The sequence below is a fragment of the Phyllostomus hastatus genome, unplaced genomic scaffold (genome assembly GCF_019186645.2).
Source record: "Phyllostomus hastatus isolate PE091 unplaced genomic scaffold, TTU_PhHast_1.1 phas_contig_38, whole genome shotgun sequence".
Classification (NCBI taxonomy): Eukaryota; Metazoa; Chordata; class Mammalia; order Chiroptera; family Phyllostomidae; genus Phyllostomus; species Phyllostomus hastatus.
The window spans coordinates 39,451,212-39,469,867 of record NW_025333869.1 but is presented as its reverse complement, the minus strand read 5'-3'; the positions used below and the strand labels follow the sequence as shown (position 1 = coordinate 39,469,867).

General features: G+C 33.8%; 1 protein-coding gene across 1 annotated transcript in view; it reads right to left on the bottom strand.

Annotated features, from left to right (window-relative positions):
- Positions 1-18,656, bottom strand: part of PCDH15 (protocadherin related 15) — a 782,416-nt gene that overhangs the window by 205,613 nt on the left and 558,147 nt on the right. Inside the window, exon 19 of the mRNA XM_045842279.1 lies at positions 15,747-15,875. Coding sequence (XP_045698235.1) covers positions 15,747-15,875 — 129 coding nt within the window. The remainder of the gene's footprint in view (positions 1-15,746; positions 15,876-18,656) is intronic.

The window sequence follows — 18,656 nt, the reverse complement described above, 5'->3', positions numbered from 1 at the left end:
GCTTACACATTTGTTCACTTATAATGGTAGCCTTCATAAAAACTGTGTGTTTTAATATATATTATAATATATATATTAAATACATCTAATATATAAATATTTGAATGTAATTACTTGCTCTAAAACTTAAGCAATATTCTGTTGTTGCAGGTAATCTTTAACTAAGACCTTTGGGATTTCATACAAATTGAAACAGGCAAGAAATCTATTTAAAGAAGCCTTGAAGTAGAGGTACACACGTAATATTAAATATTGTTTGAAATTAGAAGGACTAAGTTGTTTGTGTGGGAAGGAAGAATAAACACTCAATGGATAAAGACACAGGAAATACTTTCTGTCTTTCAGAAAAGCATGTTAAAAACAAAGGACATGTCTCCCTTGAATATTTTTTTAAAACATATTTGTATAGACACAGAAGTAATGTTGTTGTTTTTTTAATCAAAGGATGCCAAATTAACAAATATATATAAAATACATTTAAATAATCATTTAAAGCTGAGAGTTAAATTAGCTTCCACATTTCTATGATCCTATTGTACTTTGTACCTGCCATCCTCAGCACTCACATTGCCTTATATATAAATATTTGCATTTTTGCGTCTGTTAGCCAGTGCAAATTCTAAAAAAGCAGAGTATGAGCCTGGCTCACAGCCATGCTTCAGTGTGGAACTGAGTTTCCATCTCCGTAAATAGTAACTAAATTTTTGAGCAGTTTTATTTTTCTCTCTCCTATATTATAAATAATGTATCAATGCAAGAAATCCAAAATAACTATGTTCAAATTTGATTTGATAATCATTCATGATTTCATTCTTTCATTTATTCAAACATATTTATTAACAAATTGCACTGGACAGCATCTTAGGGGCTGGGGATGTAAACTGGGGCAAAAGTAAAAAGACTCTTTAATCTAATTTCACTTGAACTATAGGAAAAACTAGATATTAAGCAATAATTGTCTTTTAAATATTACAAAAGTAATAAAGATACATTGCACAATTATTACATATAGCTGGGCTTCAAACCAGCCCTCCTGGAAATTACATTCTAATGGGGAAGATAGATGTTTTAAAAAGTCACACAAATAAACAATTTTGAATTTTAAGAAGTATTATGAAAAAAAGTACAGTGAAGTATGAGAACATACAGAGACATTTAATATAGTCATGTGGCACCACGAAAGGAAATGACATTTAACTCACATCCATCACTTCTGAATATAGCTCTGGTAAGGTCAGGAAGTTTGGATACCCATGGAGATTTTCACTTTAAATATACTAAGTACAAATCATGACAAATAATTTTATGTTTTTGTCTTAGGGAAAAATGACAATAGACATAGTGTATCTTGATTTCAGTAAAATTCTTGAGACAACTTCTCATCACCTTTTTGGGGTTAAGATAGAAAAAATGTTTCTAGATAATGGCATAATGACTTAGATTTGGAGCTCACTGGACAATCATCCCAAGCTGAACAGCAAACTGAGTAAGACTTGATGGCAAGCAACAAGCTTCTATGAGTTATAGGTAATTGGTGCAACATTGTCAGCCATTCTTATGAAAGCATAAAACACAAGGTTTAGAAATATATGAATAATGCAAAGCTGTGTTTCATATAATGGACTGCTAAATCAAGATTAAAATAAACTTCAGTTTAAGTTTCAAAGTTCAAGTGTACACAATGTTACTGCTGCCATCACAGCTGCTGTAATTAGACTAGGTCTGAGAGTTCTCACTGTGCCTGGAACATTGGGAATTATCTCCTTTAAGCCTTGGAGGACTTTACAAACCAGACCTACATGCTCCCTTTTGTTGACACAAGAAAATGGGGTTTCAGGCAGATTAGATCATTTGCCCAGAGTCATAGAGTTGCTAGAGGACATAGCTAGAATTCGAACCTTAGGCTGTCCAGTGTCAAAGTCAGTGTTCTCCAGAATTTTAGGTTGCTTCAATTGTAAATACAAATTCTTTAGAATTTCACAGCTTGATGCTGATAACTGCCACTTAGCAGTTACATTGTTCTGGTAAATAATTCACCTCTTAGAATCTACAGGTATAAAAATAATATTTGTAAGTACCATATCAGATTTTGTGTGTATCGAATGAACTAATACAAATAAAGCCCTTGGAATAGTATTTGTCATCTAGTTGACAATCAATATATGTTGGTAAATAATGCCAATATTATTTAAAAATTTTATGTGCCTTCCTGATATTCATAGCTATAGCTAAATGTCACAGATCTGTGTGGAATCTAGATAATCTCTCAAAAATTCATTCAGGAGTCATTCATTGTCAATTGTTCATTTTCAATAAATATTAACAAGGTCCCAAGAATTTTTCTCACCTGCTATTATTTCAAATTTGAAAGTAAGCCAAATACAGGAAGAAAATGAAATTGTGAAATATATGATGCTAGGAAAATATTTTATCTAAATGTTTTTATCTATAACATCTCATTAAATATTGAAAGTTCCAAGAGCTCCACATTAAGTCTGTAGAAGATTTTATGCAATTGTGAAGTATTCTGGGGCTCCTGGGGTTTGTGATTTATAATTGACTGGCAATCAAAGAGAAAAAAAAATCATAAAAGCAAAGTTGCTTAGAGAAGTCAACTAAATTTACATAACTGATGAAACTTCACTGGGCTGTGAAATCATTAAGTTCTTCCTGTGAGAGAGATTATTTCAATGCATTAATATTATTTTTAGTTTTTTTTTCAGGATCAAGACTACTTGTAGTATTAAGGGATACCATACTTCAATGTAAAGTTTTCTAGGTATGAGTATTTCTACCAAAATACATGTTCTGTTAATTAGAGATGGGTATGGCCAAATAATCCAGAATTTCAGAGGTGAGGTAGGTATACTTTACTTTTTTTGCAATTTATAAAAAATCCCTTACTTAAATGAACAAAGGAGCCCTGGCTGGTCTCATTCAGTGGATTCACTGCTCACCTGTAAAGCAAAGGGTCCCAGGTTTGATTCCCAATCAGGGCACATGCCTGTGTTGCAGGCTAGGTTCCCAGTAGGGGGTGTGTGAGAGGCAACCACACATTGATGTTTCTCTCCATCTCTTTTTCCCTTTCTTGCCCTTTCTCTAGAACTAAATAAATAAACTATTTACCAAAAAAAGGACAAAGGAGAATCTGATATTTAGGTTTTCTTACTTCTCTGTAACTTCTACTTTATTTTTTATTTCTCCATCTCTACCCTCCCAAGTCTTCACCTTGTGCTTTCTCCATTTCTCCTATTAGCATTAAACTTTCCACTGCTCAAGAGAAAAGTCCTGCAAAGCAGAAATTTTTCAGAACTATGAGTTTGATGAAAAGCTTAATTAAATGAAAGTGAAACAATTCATAGGTAACTGATTTTGTGGTAATTTTTCTTTTACTATTCTATGTTTAATTTTTACCTGCAATAAAGTGATAAAAATATCTGATTTGGGCATATTTTTCCAAATGTGTTATTAGTAACCCCATGATTGTTCTGGCTTCCCTTAATTTCATTATTGCTTTCTGTTTATTATGTTTCTTTTATATCTCATGGAACATTGACTATATAATTAAGTGATAAGGGAAGTCAAAAAAGATAAACAGATGATAACTTCAATGCATAGTTTTAGCTATAAAAAGTAGTCACTTGGTAAAGAATCAGGGCAAACTCTGAGCTTTCTGAGAGAAAGACTAAATTTAGGACATAAATCTAAAGTTCGTGAGGTTACACAATAGGGCATTTAAAAATATTCTGGGATGGACTAGTTAGCTATTTTAAATTTCTTACAAAATTGAAATTATTTTGAAATATACTTAATAGGTCAATAACATTGACATCTCATACCATTTTAAACTACTTATTTATTCAGAAATAGTCAGAGTTCTTTCCCCTTAACTCATCTTATATCAAGTTTCCAAAGTTAGCACATCAGTTGGCAAAATCCTTCACAATGCATATCAAACAATCATGCCATATACTTTAAATATGGTACAACCTTGTTTGTTATTTATATCTAGTAAAGCTGGAAAAAAAAGAAGTGAGTTACAAATAGGCCCCTCCAACTTGCTTTATAGTACCAACATCTAAACTGTTCTCTTAGATAATTTAGTCAATTTGTTCATTATGTTACCATAGGTAGTTAGAAATGAGTGGCCAGAGGGAAAACAAAGTAGGGACCCTGCTATTACAATCTAATAAAGAAATTAAAACAGGAGGTTGGAAACAAAAGAATTCACATCTCACCAATTAACCCAGCAGTCCTGAGCCTGGCCCCATTGCCAGGTGTTCCGAACATCACAAGCACAGATAGCCTGTGAGTAAGGGAGTCTTGGAGGCTCTGTGTTGGAAAAGGGAGCATCTGTAGCAATTTCACTATAACAAAAAGGCTTTACTAGCTGAGAAAGAAAACCTTTGTAGCTGTACTTTATTCCCAAGGTTTATAAAGGACAGAAGAAGGGGAATCTAGAAGTTGACTAAGGTATATAAATTCTGAACCTCAATAGTCTGATACTCAGATTACCTGAGTGCCCACATGTAGCTTTGGCTCAAGTGTACAAAACAAACTTACAACAGGCATACTATTAAACTTACTAACAACTTTATATCCTCTATACATGAGTGCCTGCCTTCATTTCTATGCTCATGTGTATTTCATCAATGAACTTGCTATCTCAATTTCACTGTATGTGTTTGTCTCTCACTTGAGTCTTTTTCTTTCAAGCAAGACAAGAATCAAGGAACAAGCATGGGTAAGGGGGTAAAGCACCTGACTCGGGTATCTCCCTGGAAATAATTGTCCATATGTTCAGCATTTTAAAAATAAATCTTTTAAAAGATATTTTATGGTAATTTGTACTTTGAAATTTTGTACATGGAACTATCTATGCGAGATCCAAGATGGCAGAAGAGTAAGTGGAAACTGCACTAACCTCCTCCCAGGACCAATCTGGGAGTAAATTATACTCCCAAAGTAAATTATAGAGAAATCATCCCGAATAACTAACTGTACATTAGCTGGATAGAAGCCTTATAACCACAGACAGACAGAAGAAACTGCTTCACCACGATGTGACTGGTAAGGAGTGCAGAGTCACAAGAGGGCTGGCTAGGTTTCCACAGACAGCAGCTGAAGATCTGGAGGCATATTTTTTTGTGGGTTTTTTTGCAACAATTGACTTTAAAATACAATGGCCAAGTGTTGGAAACAGCCTCAGTGCCCATCAGTAGATGAGTGGACTAAAAAACTCTAGTACATTTACATAACACAGTGGAATACTATGAAGCAGAAAAGAAGGGATTCTACTGTTTCCTTATTAATTTTCTGTCTAGATGTTCTACCTATAATTAAAAGTAGGGCATTGAAGTCTTCTATTTTTACTCTGTTGTCTAAATCACACTTCAGAAAAGGCAATATTTACTTATATATTTAGGTACTCTGATACTGCATGCTTATAAATTTATAATTACTATATCTTCTAAAAGGATTTACCCTTTTATTATATGATGACCCTTTTAGTCTCTTGTTATAGATAAAATATTGATCAAAAAGATAAACATTGATTAAACAAATGGATATTGCTGAAAATAAATTAAAGAAGACATAGATAATTGAAAATGATCCAATATTCATGAATTAGAAGACTTAATATTGTTAAAATGTCCATACTGCCCCAATTGATTACAGACCCAATGAAATCTCTATCAAAATCAATGGCATTTTTTACAATTTGCTCATCTTAAAATGTATATGGAACCACAAAAGATACCGAATAGCCAATGGAATCTTGAGTAAGAAGAACAAATGATTTTCTGCTGGAGGCAGCATCATACTTCCTGACTTCAAAATATACCACAAAGCTTCAGAAATTAAAATAGCATGATATGGCATAAACACAAACACATAGAGAAAATGTACAAAATGGAAATCCCATAAATAAACCAATGCCTATACATTTAATCAATCTTTGACAAGGGATCCAAAAATCACAATAGGGAAAGGACTGTGTCTTCAACAAATAGTGTTGGGAAAACTGGATATCCACATGAAAAAGAATGAAATTGGACCCTAATCTTACACCATAGACAAAGATCAACTCAAAATATATTAATGACTTTTTTTTAAGATTTTATTTATTTATTTATTTATTTATTTTTAGAGAGGGAAGGGAGGGAGATAGAGAGAGAGAAACATCAATGTGTGGTTGCTGGGGGTTCTGGTCTGCAACCCAGGAATGTACCCTGGCTGGGAATCGAACCTGGGACACTTTGGTTCCCAGCCCGCGCTCAATCCACTGAGCTATGCCAGCCAGGGGCTATTAATGACTTTTAAGGCCTGAAATTGTAACCCTCTAGAAGAAAATGTTTACCTACTAAATCAGTATTTAAATAAGTATTTCTATAGAATTTTTAATAATAGATATAACATTTATAAATGACAAAACAATAAAGTGAAATAACATAAGAATATATCTTTATGATCTGAGTATATCAAGTAACAACTGAAAAATGATAAATAAAGTTATCAATCTTAAAAATAAAAACTGAATGTATCAAAAGGTCCATTTAAGGAAGTAAAATGCAAGCCATTTGGTTGGAGAATATGTTTGAAATACAAGTAACAAGAAGGGAGTCATATCTTGAACATATAAAAAACTCCCACAGATGAAGAAGAAAAATGAATGTTAACCCAATAGATAAAGGGATATGAAGCTTATATAGTCACTTTGGAGAGAAAAAATCAAAATAGCTATTAAGTATTGGAAAACATATTCAATCTCATTAGGGAAATGTTTATCATGACCACAATGTGATAGCACTACAATCGTACTAGATTGGTTCAAATTAGAAACATTAACACATCAAGAATGTAGATGGGGACTATTACTAACTCACAAAATTCTTGGCATAGTCACTATAAAAATATTTGGCATTTTCAATGAATTAAATATACTCTTACTTATAGAGAAACTCAGGAACATGTATACCAGCTAAAATTATATAACAGTATTCACAACATCATTGATTACAATACCTCAAAGTAGAAATGACTCAAATGCTCATCAATAACATAATATGAAAATTAAATGTGACTTGGTCACATAGAGCAAAAAAAATGAACATAAATATTCAGGCAGATATATGGTTGAATCTCACAAAGAGAAAGATGGATGAAAGAAGGCAGATACTAAAATATACATACTCCACAATTTTGTTTATATTCATTAAAAAAGAAAAAACTAAACAATATTATTTATGGATGTTGATTTGCCAAATCTGTAATAGATAGCAAGAAACTATCTTGGTGGTTAATTATAGGTAGAGGAAAGTGTCGAATAATTGTGACTAATAAGAATCATGCAGGGTGCTTTCCTGGTGCACCCTGGGTTGTACTTACAATTCTATTTACTTTATAACAATTTATTAAATTGTACAGTTATGTTTAAATAACTTTTTCTATATTACACACATTTCATAAAGTTAAAGGACATGATGTGGTCTTCATAAAAGCTTTCAGTAACAGTAGGAATGCTTCCTATAAAACTTGAAGTTGATTGCCAGGCTTCTTCCTTAGTTAGGCAGTAAAGTCAGTCTAAGTAACTGTGGTGGGTTATAACATTTGCAGAGAAGTGTAACTGAACCCAACTAAAGTGAATAAGCTGTGCATTCTCATCAGTCTATAAAACAGAAGTGCAATTTGTATAAGGTTGGATCTCATAAATAAGTAATGCAGCATTAAAAGGCACAGCTAGATATATGAATGGATCAGGGATTTGTGAAGCAGAAATAGTTGACATTTCTTTTTATATAAATATAAATAATTTAAATGGAGCATATATTTTAAATAGATGAATTAAAACAGGGTTCTAAAATATAACGAAACAGGCTCTTTACAGTTTTATCCCATGTAATCTTATACCTGTGAACATCCTTCATTATTATTTCCTGGACTCCTGGGAGGTAAATATTTTGCCCTGTATCAACATAAAATTCAACTGTTCTTTGCATTAACACTGCTTTTACAAACAACTCTATGTCTACATGCTAAAATTCTAAAAGAAGATAGATATCAAATATAAAACATTTTTCTCTATTTACCAAGAAAACATGTTTACTTGTGGGTGTGTGAGTGAGGTAAGCCAAATATGTATGTTTAGGTATCAACATTTATTATACGTTTTCCTACAATGTTGATGAATCACCAGTATAAAATTTTTTCTGATTATTTTAATACATTAGGTTTAGTTTAATTTAATATCTTCTAAGGGGCAAATATTGCATTGGGTGGTGAAGTTTGTAAGATGAATATGGCATGGTCTCTGATTTCAAGTAATTTGGATATACAGGTAACTTCAATGTTAGAAAGTACTATTAAAAAGTTGTGCACCATATAATTTGGGGATAGGAGTAAGAAACAGTACATAGAAAATCTCAGAAATGGATTTCTAGAAGAGATTATATATGACTAGAATTTTAAAGGATGAATTAGATAATAAAAAAGGGAGAAAGAAGAAACCAAGACAGGAGGTGTGAGCCAAGGCAAGGAAAGAGACATAGGACAGTTCTGAGAATGTATTATCTATAGGAATTACAAGCAGGTTATTAATACTGGAAGTAAAGTTGTAAAGTAGTGGTAGGAGGTGTGTATGATTTGTTGCATTGTGGGATACCTCCAATAACTGGGCTGTGTTTGTTAGAGATATCGTTCCAGCAGTTATACTGAGGACAATTATGAGGTGTCACGAACGGTGTCAGGATAAACAATTAAGAAGGTGTAATAATAGTTCAGATGAGAAGTAATGAGAGCCTGACTATGGTTGTTTGGAGAGAGGAAAGTATTTGAGAATAACTTGAAATGTGTAAGATACCAAGATTGGTGATTGGCTGGAGCTGGACAGTGAGGGAGAAAGAGGTGACCGAGATGACTCCTCAACATTTGGCTTGTGGCACAGCTACCCAAGATGCATAGTCTGGAGAAGGATCCCTTCGGGGGCAGATAAAAATCATGGCTTAGTCTTAAACATGCAGAATTTGAGATGGCCATCAGGAATAAAAGTGGGTTTGTTTTACAGATAAATATCTATTTGGGGCTGTGGCTTGAAAGAGCAAAAGGGGCTAAAATATATCTATGGGAGACAACAGCATCCAAGTACAATTAAAACTGTGGTTTTAATATGAGTGAAAATTCTCAAAAGGTATGTGTAGAATCAGGATGACTGAGAAGTTACTTCCAAAATTCAAAATTTGTCTTGGAGGCTTTGGATATATTTATTACATTCATTGTGGTGATGTTAACAAAAGTGAATACATATGTCCAAACCCAAACTCACCAAAATGTGTATGTTCTGTGTAGTTTTTTGTATACCTCAGTAAATATAAAAAACAAGGAATAATACTGTATTTAAAATAAACAGTTTAAGAAGTAATCAGATAAAGGAAAGGGAAAATGAATAAGACATTCCTAAACATAAAAACTGGTCGGAATGGCTATCATCAACAAGTGCTGGTGAAGTTGTGGAGAAGAGGGACCCCTAGTACATTGTTGGTGGGGATGCAGACTGGTGCAGCCACTGTTCGAAACAGTATGGGATTTCCTCAAAAATCTAAAAATGGAACTGCCTTTTGATCCAGTGATTCCACTGCTAGGACTATACCCTAAGAATCCTGAATCATCAATTCAAAAGAACCTATGTACTCCAATGTTCATAGCAGCACAATTTATAATAGCCAAGGGCTGGAAATAGCCTCAGTGTCTATCAATAAATGAGTGGATCAAAAAACTATGATATATTTACACAATGGAATACTATGCAGCAGAAAGAAAGAAGGAGCTCCTACCCATTGTGACCGCATAGATGGAACTGGAGAGTATTATGTTAAGTGTAATAAGCCAGGTGGTGAAAGACAAACACCATATGATCTCACCTATAAGTGGAACCTAATCAATGAAACAAACAAAAGAGCATAACGGAACCAGAGACTTAGAAATAAAGAACTGACAGTAACCAAAGGGGATGGAGGAGGGAGATAATGGGGGAAAAAAGGGGAAGGGTCAGCAATGGAACACAAACAGGGGCCTCATGGCACAGAAAAGGGTGGGATTGATTGTGGAAGTGGGCGGGGGATGAGGTAGGTGTGAGAAATGGGTAAAATGGCTGGACAACAGTAACTGAGCAACAATAAATAAATTTTAAAAAACAGGAGAAAACATAGTAGAGCTTTAAGAAAGAGAGATCCACTTCTAATGCAGGAATAAAGTAATTCAGATAAAAATTACATTTAGCAATAAAGATGTCATTAGTGACTATGCAGATGGAGGTGGGTATTTTATTATATGTCTGAGAGTATGCAGAGGTGAATATTTATATATACACACAAATGTATGCATATGTACATGCACTTATTATAATAACTGATAACAAGACTAAAAACTTTTAAAAGGGCAGGTCCCAAGTATTTATTGTGTAAACAAAATCACAACATTTTCTAATCCACTTATGGACTAATATTTGAATATCTGGAAGATTGCCAAGTTTCAAAAATATTCACCAGCAATAGGTAAATCTCCATTTTTAGATAGCAGCATTAAATGAATGCTACCTATTTTTCACATTGGGAGGTGGTTTTTCCTTTACTCAACTAAGATCAGTGTTTGCATTATATAGTTTGACTTGACAAGAGATGCTATAAAATTCCCCACTTGTGGCCCACTTAAAAAAGAAGTATTATAGTTGTAGGCACTGTTGGATGTCATGCTGAGCTACAAGAAATAAATAAAAGACCATAAAGCTCCCCACCTTCAGTTCATTTATAGAACCCACACGGGGAGATGACAACATTAATCAGACACAGACCACTGAGGGTCAGATTTATTTTGCTTAATATTAAATTGTCTTGTTGAAGGAAATATAATTTTAAAAAATGACAACATTGCTACCTTTCTAAAGGCTGCCGTTTACTAATGATTTTAAAAGTGCTTTAAGGCTTTAAAACTAAATCTTTGCCACTTCACTGCTGCTGAGACGTAGCATGCAGATCTCACACTGGGAATACGTTTGTGTTTCAGGTTAAATAAATTTCAGACGCTTTTGTTGTAGAACTGGAAGAACATTTTTGTTGACTCAGGCCTCTATTTTTGTTACTCAGAGCTAAAAGAAGTCAGTTCAGCATAAGAATTTCTACAAGGTATTAACTAGAAGTTTGCTGGGAAGTAGCTAGCTCAGTATTACATACAATGCTTAGAACTTGTTTAATCTTAATGGGCAATGTTGTTTCCAAGCATGCCTCCTCAATGCATCTGTGCATGCATTCACACCCAGGGCTACTCTGAAAAACAAAGATGAAACTTTTCGGGAGAATTTGGGCCCCTAGAAGCTAATTGAGGAGATGGTACTACAAAGGCTAGAAATATTTGATATGAGCTCCAAGGCTTCCTCCCTCCATACTTCCCTCCTCTCTTTTTCACTCACCCCAAATAAATCTCCACTCATCCCAAATAAGCACACACAGTAATGTATTGAAGCATCTACTGGGGAAAGCATGGCTAAGTAAAAACACCATCTAATTCTTCCTTATGCTAAATTCTACTCGACAAATACAAAGAAGTCCTCTTTGTGATCCTGTATCTCAGACAATGTTTGTTGAAATGGGCTTCCTTTATCTTCTCCTCACTCCTCATCTCAGTGTCAATATTGAATACATCAAATATTACTTGAGAAATAAATGAAAATGACACCCATTGCATTGAACTAAGCATCGTGATTACCTAGTTCTGAAGACCTGGAGTTCAAGTTATGACCAAGCTCATTTTCCTGGCTCTGACATATTAGAATTAATTTTCCCAGAAAGTCCTTCAGTTTTAGGAATAGACAGAATCTTGGAAATATATCCAAGCAATTTATCAAACTCATTTAAAATGACATACATAATTCCAATAATAGACCCAGCTTTACCCTCAACTATTTGACTCATTTAACACTGACTAAATTAATACAGACATGTAAACATTTAAAAATAATTCTCTCTCACTTTCTGGACACCCAGGAAATTAGGATCAACTTAGGCTTTTGTAGGAGCTGGTATGAGGCCTAATACCTGAGGCCCACTTTACAAATGAATTACTGTCAGATGTTTCAGAGTCAGAATATGCATGGAGACTCTTTAGATTCTATCTCCTGTGAAAGCCTGTGAAGGCTACTAACAAAAACTCCATATTGACAAGTGAAGTCTTTATAGCAGCAGCTATTTCATTAGGGCTTCCTACTTCCCCATGTGAACTTGATATGTTTTAAGTCAGTTTTCCAGAACCCCTCTAAACTAATTTTCCATTACTGGAAGATTATCACCTGGTTCTCAAATTGCCTCTTCAGCTCAACTCTGTCTTGCATCACATCTGTCTTGTGTCTTTTTTCCTTTGTTTTATATTTCAGTCTGTAATTTCACTAATTTATCAAGGTTCTGCAGATGATACCTATTGCCAGGAACCTTGACATAGCCACTTCTGTCCTTGGACTGGCTCTTACTCCTTTTAGTAAAAAGCTGGCCTGACACATTTGACACTCACCATAGACAGAGTCTATTTGTACTGTGTTTGCTAGTTCCATTTTCTACATACAGTTTTCCAACTCTACTGCTACTGCAAGTACTTTGAAAATATAGAGACGATTCTCAAATTTAAATTTGATGTACTATACCTGTGTACAGTAAGTTCTGTGTTAAAAACAATTACTGGCTGGTAGTTTATTTTTCACCAAACTGATTAAAATGTTTGCTTTGTTTAATCTACAAATATAACCTCATAAGTTTTTCCTGTTTAATTAAGCTTGATAGTACAACACTACCTTAATAAATAAAAAGTTCCTCTGCCATTTGAATCCAAATACTAGATTATTCACACCAAAACACTATTAGAACAAAACTCAAAGTGGGTAAGTCAAATTCAGTAAAATAACCAACCATATAATATTTTTGTGTTGAGTTTAAATAGTTTTGGTGACAATTACAATGAAATTTTATAAGCAGAGCATGAGTCATTTAGTGAAATTGATATATTGTATAATTATCATTAGGCAGCAATAGGAGACCATTATGATTTATGAAAATTCCATTCTATGAATATTACAACTTCTCTGGAACTGTGCAGAATCTATTGGATGCACCTGCTTTGGATGTTTTTCTCTTCCTTTGTATTTTCAAACTCATTCTGTTTTTTTAAGAAAACATGTTTTGTCTACAGACTAGGAGAATTACTGCTTTATCAAATTATGAGTGCTAAGGTCTATGTTTCAATCTTGAATGTTGAAATAAATTGTAGAGACCATTTCTCATGAAATTGAAGAAACAAAAGATAAAAAATGCTTAATGCCATAATTCCTTCAAAGACAAAGAATCACTAAGAAAAGTGACAAATAAAAAGTGACTTAGTTAAGTTAAAAAATTAACTAAGCATTATTGTTATGCTAATGTCTACTTATTTGTTACTAGTTTCATATTCCATATGGATTTATTACTTTAATACTCAGTAAAATAAGAGAAATTGGAAAGATTATTTTCCTAAAAGATTTCAATACCTGTTTATTTTATCTGAATAGTTGTGGATATAACTGATAAAATTTTCAGTTTTCATCAATGTGGCATGCAAGAGTGACTATAATGCAATTTAATTATCATTATGATTAGACTATTAGTTCAAGCCTAATATATGTGTAGGCTATTCTAAATCCCTTCTAATTTAGCTTTCTGGATTTAGAACCTTCCATTATAATCTACTCAAGATTAATCTTTATATGATCAAAATCTGCTGATATCACACCTCAGACCCTCCAGGGGTCCTCCATCACCTTCTACAACATGGCAAAGAGAAATGTTTTTGATGTGGCACATCTTCTTGACTGTAATTAGGGCATGTCACATGCTCTCGTTCATCTGTGCTTTTATTCATGAATTTACCTTTCTCTACACAGTTTCCCACCCATGTCACCTCTTGAAATCTTTCACCAGGATTCATTTTTTCATGAATCAACTGTGGTATTGCCTCCTATTATGTTTTCTGCCCATGCCTCCCTTACCACCTTCTTTACTTGGTGTAAAGAAGCTGGCAGTGCCCCATGCATGTCCCTCAGAGCATACGTACTCTCTGGACAATTTCCACCTGCTGGCATTTACAGTCTGACTGAATGCCTTGATATCAGAATTGCAGAGAGCTGGCTGCTTGCTGGCACAGGAAGCAGGATGTGCGACAATATGCCCCCTCCACAGCAGCTGGGGTGACCAAGAACTTTCAGGATTTAGTGCGTGAATTTACAAAATCTGTCATTCCTTGGATGGATAATTGTGCAAAATGTGTTCTGTGCTATTTCCCAGAATTTGCCCTCAAAATTAATCTCCAGTCTTCCTAATAATAGATAGTTAGTAGCAATCCCTTTTCTGGCTACCAACTCTTCTCTACATCACTTCCTTACCTCCCTATTAGTATTACTTAACTTCGCAAGTAACTATTTATACCAGACTACAGTAAAACGTTTGACACCAGAGGCATTGTGTGGGGTTCTGGAGTTGAATGGTTTGCTGCCCACTGGGCATCAAGCCTCTCCAGGATGTTGAAACAGCACAATTACCCAGATGCTCTCCTGTCACAAATTGAGATGACATAAAAGCATAAGGGGATGTATGACTGATGCAGTCTCTCCAGGATTTAAGAGAAACCGTGACAATGATAACAATAATGGCTGTGGAGCTGGTAGTTTTTGTAAGTTTTATTTATCCATGCTCTGAGGGACTCAAACTAACCATTCCAAATGTCAAGGCATGATGTGAAAGTCAGAAGCTCTCTAAAACAGTATTTAAAGAAACCTTCCTTTTTTACAGCTATAGAGAATATTAGAATGGAAACCAGACTCTCTGTCTGATAGTCCAAGTAGCTGAATTGCAGAGAAGTCTTACTTCAAAGTGCCAGCAAACCTCCTATTTAAAACCCAAGGCCTTAAAGGGAAGAGGTAGGGTTCTGAAACAGACTCAAGACACCTGTGTGACTTAGTCCTCCCAGAGGACATGCCCTCCTTGCCCAGAAGCCATATAAAATCTTCTTTAGCTCAGGTAGATATCTCAAAATACGTACACCATCCTAAAATTTTTCCCTCATCTTATGACTTTTAGACCATTAACTATGGCCTAACTTATGAAGTATTGTCTCTGTCAAAAAAATCAAACAAACAAACAAAAAACTCCAGGATGTTTTCATCAAAAGGACAACAGAAACTGGCTACTATGTCCAGTTAGAAATCAGGAAAACATGCCTAGGAATGAGTGCTGAGTATACTGGACAAAGGTTGTATGTGATATATTAATATAAGGTACATAGTAGATGTTAAATACTTATTTATACACCAATGTATTTACATAGAAACAATTGTATTTTGAGGTACACATTACCAAATTTATACTTAGTGGAATAGCTAGTTACATATTTATTTTAAAGTCTTTTACCATAATTCCAGAAAAATGTATAGTAAATAAGAAAAGAATATTCTTCAATGAATCAGCATTCAATTACACAATGATTATAAAATGTAAACCAAAGAGCTTAAAAGTTTAAATCCAAATGGACATATGATTTTAACAAAATCTTGAAGAGTGTCCAGCCCAGCGATTGAAAATGTGTGCACTCGGGTATCATCTTACATGATTCCCAAGTGCCTTCACAGATTGCTTTCCAATCATTTTGATGCTCCATCATTTAAAACATATTCCACTTACCCTCACTTGACCCACAAAGGCGTTGGCCTCTTCTTCCACCACAGACAGATTCCTAGGCAGGTAAGGATCAAACATGGGAGCATTGTCATTGACGTCTGACACCACCACATTTACTGTGGCAGTTGAGGTCTTAAAGAGAAAAAAGGAATTTAATGTGAGAGAAATTATTTTTATTTGGATGTCAGTTAATAGTTCATTGTGGTATTTGTCTATCTGAAAAGTATCTCATTATTATCCCTATTACTTAGTTTTCCAAACATTTTAAAAAAGAAAAAACTTACAATTTTCAAAACCTCAAAAAATAAATGGAAAAAGCAAGCAATGATATTAAAGTGAAAAGTTCTTCAATATCGAGTATTTTTTGGAGGCTAACTTTTAGAAACTGATTTTACCTATATTTGATTTTTTTGCTTTTTATATATATCTTTTGTTTTATTTTTCAAAAAATAGTAAAGATATTATATACCTCTTACATTTAATAAACACAATTTAGAGACTTTTTTCATACCAGTACAATAATTTCTTTTTTGTCTTTTTATCAGATTTATTGGGGTGACACTGGTTAACAAAATTATACAGATTTCAGGTACACAATTCCATAGCACATCATCTGTGCACTGTATTGGGTGTTTACACCCAAAGTCATGTGTCCTTCCATCATCATCTATCCTTCTGCAGCGCCTTTCAACTTTCCCCTCCCCCCCATTAATTACTACACTGTTGTATGTGTACATTAGTTTTTTCTCTCTTTTTCTTTTTTCTCAATCCTTCCAACCACCTACCCAGCCACCAGCACCCCACTCCAAAAGTTGTAAGCCATTCTCAGTCTATGGATCTATTTCAGTTTTACTTGTTCATTTTGTTCATTAAATTCATACAAGAAATGAAAGGCATCCAAATTGGAAAGAAAGAAGTAAAACTGTTGTTATTTACAGATGACATGACACTGTATATAGAGAACCTGTAAAATTCCAACAAAACACAAAATACCAGAAGTGTTAAAAATTAAGTAAAGTAGCAGTATAGAAAATACATATCTAGAAATCAGTTGAATTTTTATATACTATCAGAAAGTGAAACTAAGAAAAAAATTCCACTAAAAATTGCTTCAAAAGAATAAAATACCTGGGAATAAATGATTATCAAGGAAATAAAGGACATATACTCAGAAAATTATAACACTGAAGAAAGAAACTGAAGAAGGTACAAATAAATGGAAGCATATACCATGTTCATGGATAGGGAAAATTAACATTATTAAATTGTCCATACTACCCAAAGCAATTTAAAGATTCGACACAATTTCCATAAAGATACCAATGGCATATTTCAAAGAATTAGAACAAATATTGCAAAAATATATATGGAACCACAAAAAAATCCCAAATAGCCACAGCAATCTTGAAAAAGAAGACCAAAGTTGGAGGAATCATATTACCTGATCTCAAACTACACTACAAGGCCATGATAATCAAAACAGTATGATACTGGTCTAAAAACAGTCATATGGATCAATGGAATGGAATACAGAACCTAGAAATAAACCCACACCTTTATAATCAATTAATATTTGACTGGTAGGCAAAATCTTACAATGAAGTAAAGATAATCTACTCAATAAATGGGATTAGGAATATTAGACTTACAAAAAAAATGAAAGTAGACCACCTTCTTACACCATGCATAAGAATAAACTCAAAATGGATTAAAAGCTTAATACCTACACTTAAAACTATAAAAATCCTAGAAAAAACACAGGCAGTAAAATCTCAGACATTTCTCATAGGCAAAATGTTTTTTTTCATGCATCACCCCAGGCAAGGGAAACAAAAGAAAAACAAGCAAATGGGACTCCATCAAACTAAGTTTTTGCAAAGCAAAACTTAAACAAAATGAAAAGACAACCCACTGAATGGGAGAACAGTTCTGCCAAGGATTAATATCCAAAATTTATGAAGAATTTACAAATCTCAATACCAAAAGAAAACAAAAAATCCAACTAAAAAATGGTCAGAGGATCTCAATAGACACTTCTCCAAAGAGGACATACAGATGGCTCATTGACATATAAAAAGATGCTCAATGTCACTAATCATCAGAGAAATGCAAATTGAAACCCCAATAAGATATCACCTCACACCTGTCAGTATGGTTATCATCAATAAATCAACAAACAACAAGTGTTGGAGAAGATGTAGAGAAAATTGAACCCTCATGCACTGTTGGTGAGAATGCAGGCTAGTGTAGCCACTGTGGAAAGCATTATAGGGTTACCTCAAAAAAATGAAAATGGAACCACTATATGAACAAGAGATTCTACTTCTGGGAATTTATCCAAAGAAACCCTCTGTTAAATGCACCCTAATATTCATTGCAGCATTATTTACAATAGCCAAGATTTGGAAGAAGCCCAAGTGTCCATCAGTAGATGAATGTATAAAAAAAATATGTGGTACATTTATACAATACTACTACTTGGCCATAAAATAGAAGGAAATCTTGTCCTTTATGACAGCATGGATGGACCTGGAGAGCTTTATGCTAAGTGAAATAAGCCCATGAGAGAAAGACAAGTACCACATGATTTTACTCATATGTAGATTTTAAATTTGTCTTGATCACGTTTCATGGTGGTAAGCTTTTGTTTATATATACACTCTTTTTACTCTAAAATGTAACATTTCTGTAGTTTTTACCACTTACGTTTTTCAATGTTTTAAAAGTAATACTAGTACAGTATAAAATAGCACTGCCTGCCAGCTGAGGATTTTCAAGTAAGCAAATGCTGCCAGAAAACACTACGTTAATAATTTTCTGGGTTCACATCTAGGACCATGTGTCCCACTAACTAAGTAATTACCTTATAAATATATACCTTAGGGAGTGATAAGCAGATAAACCTGCTAGTAA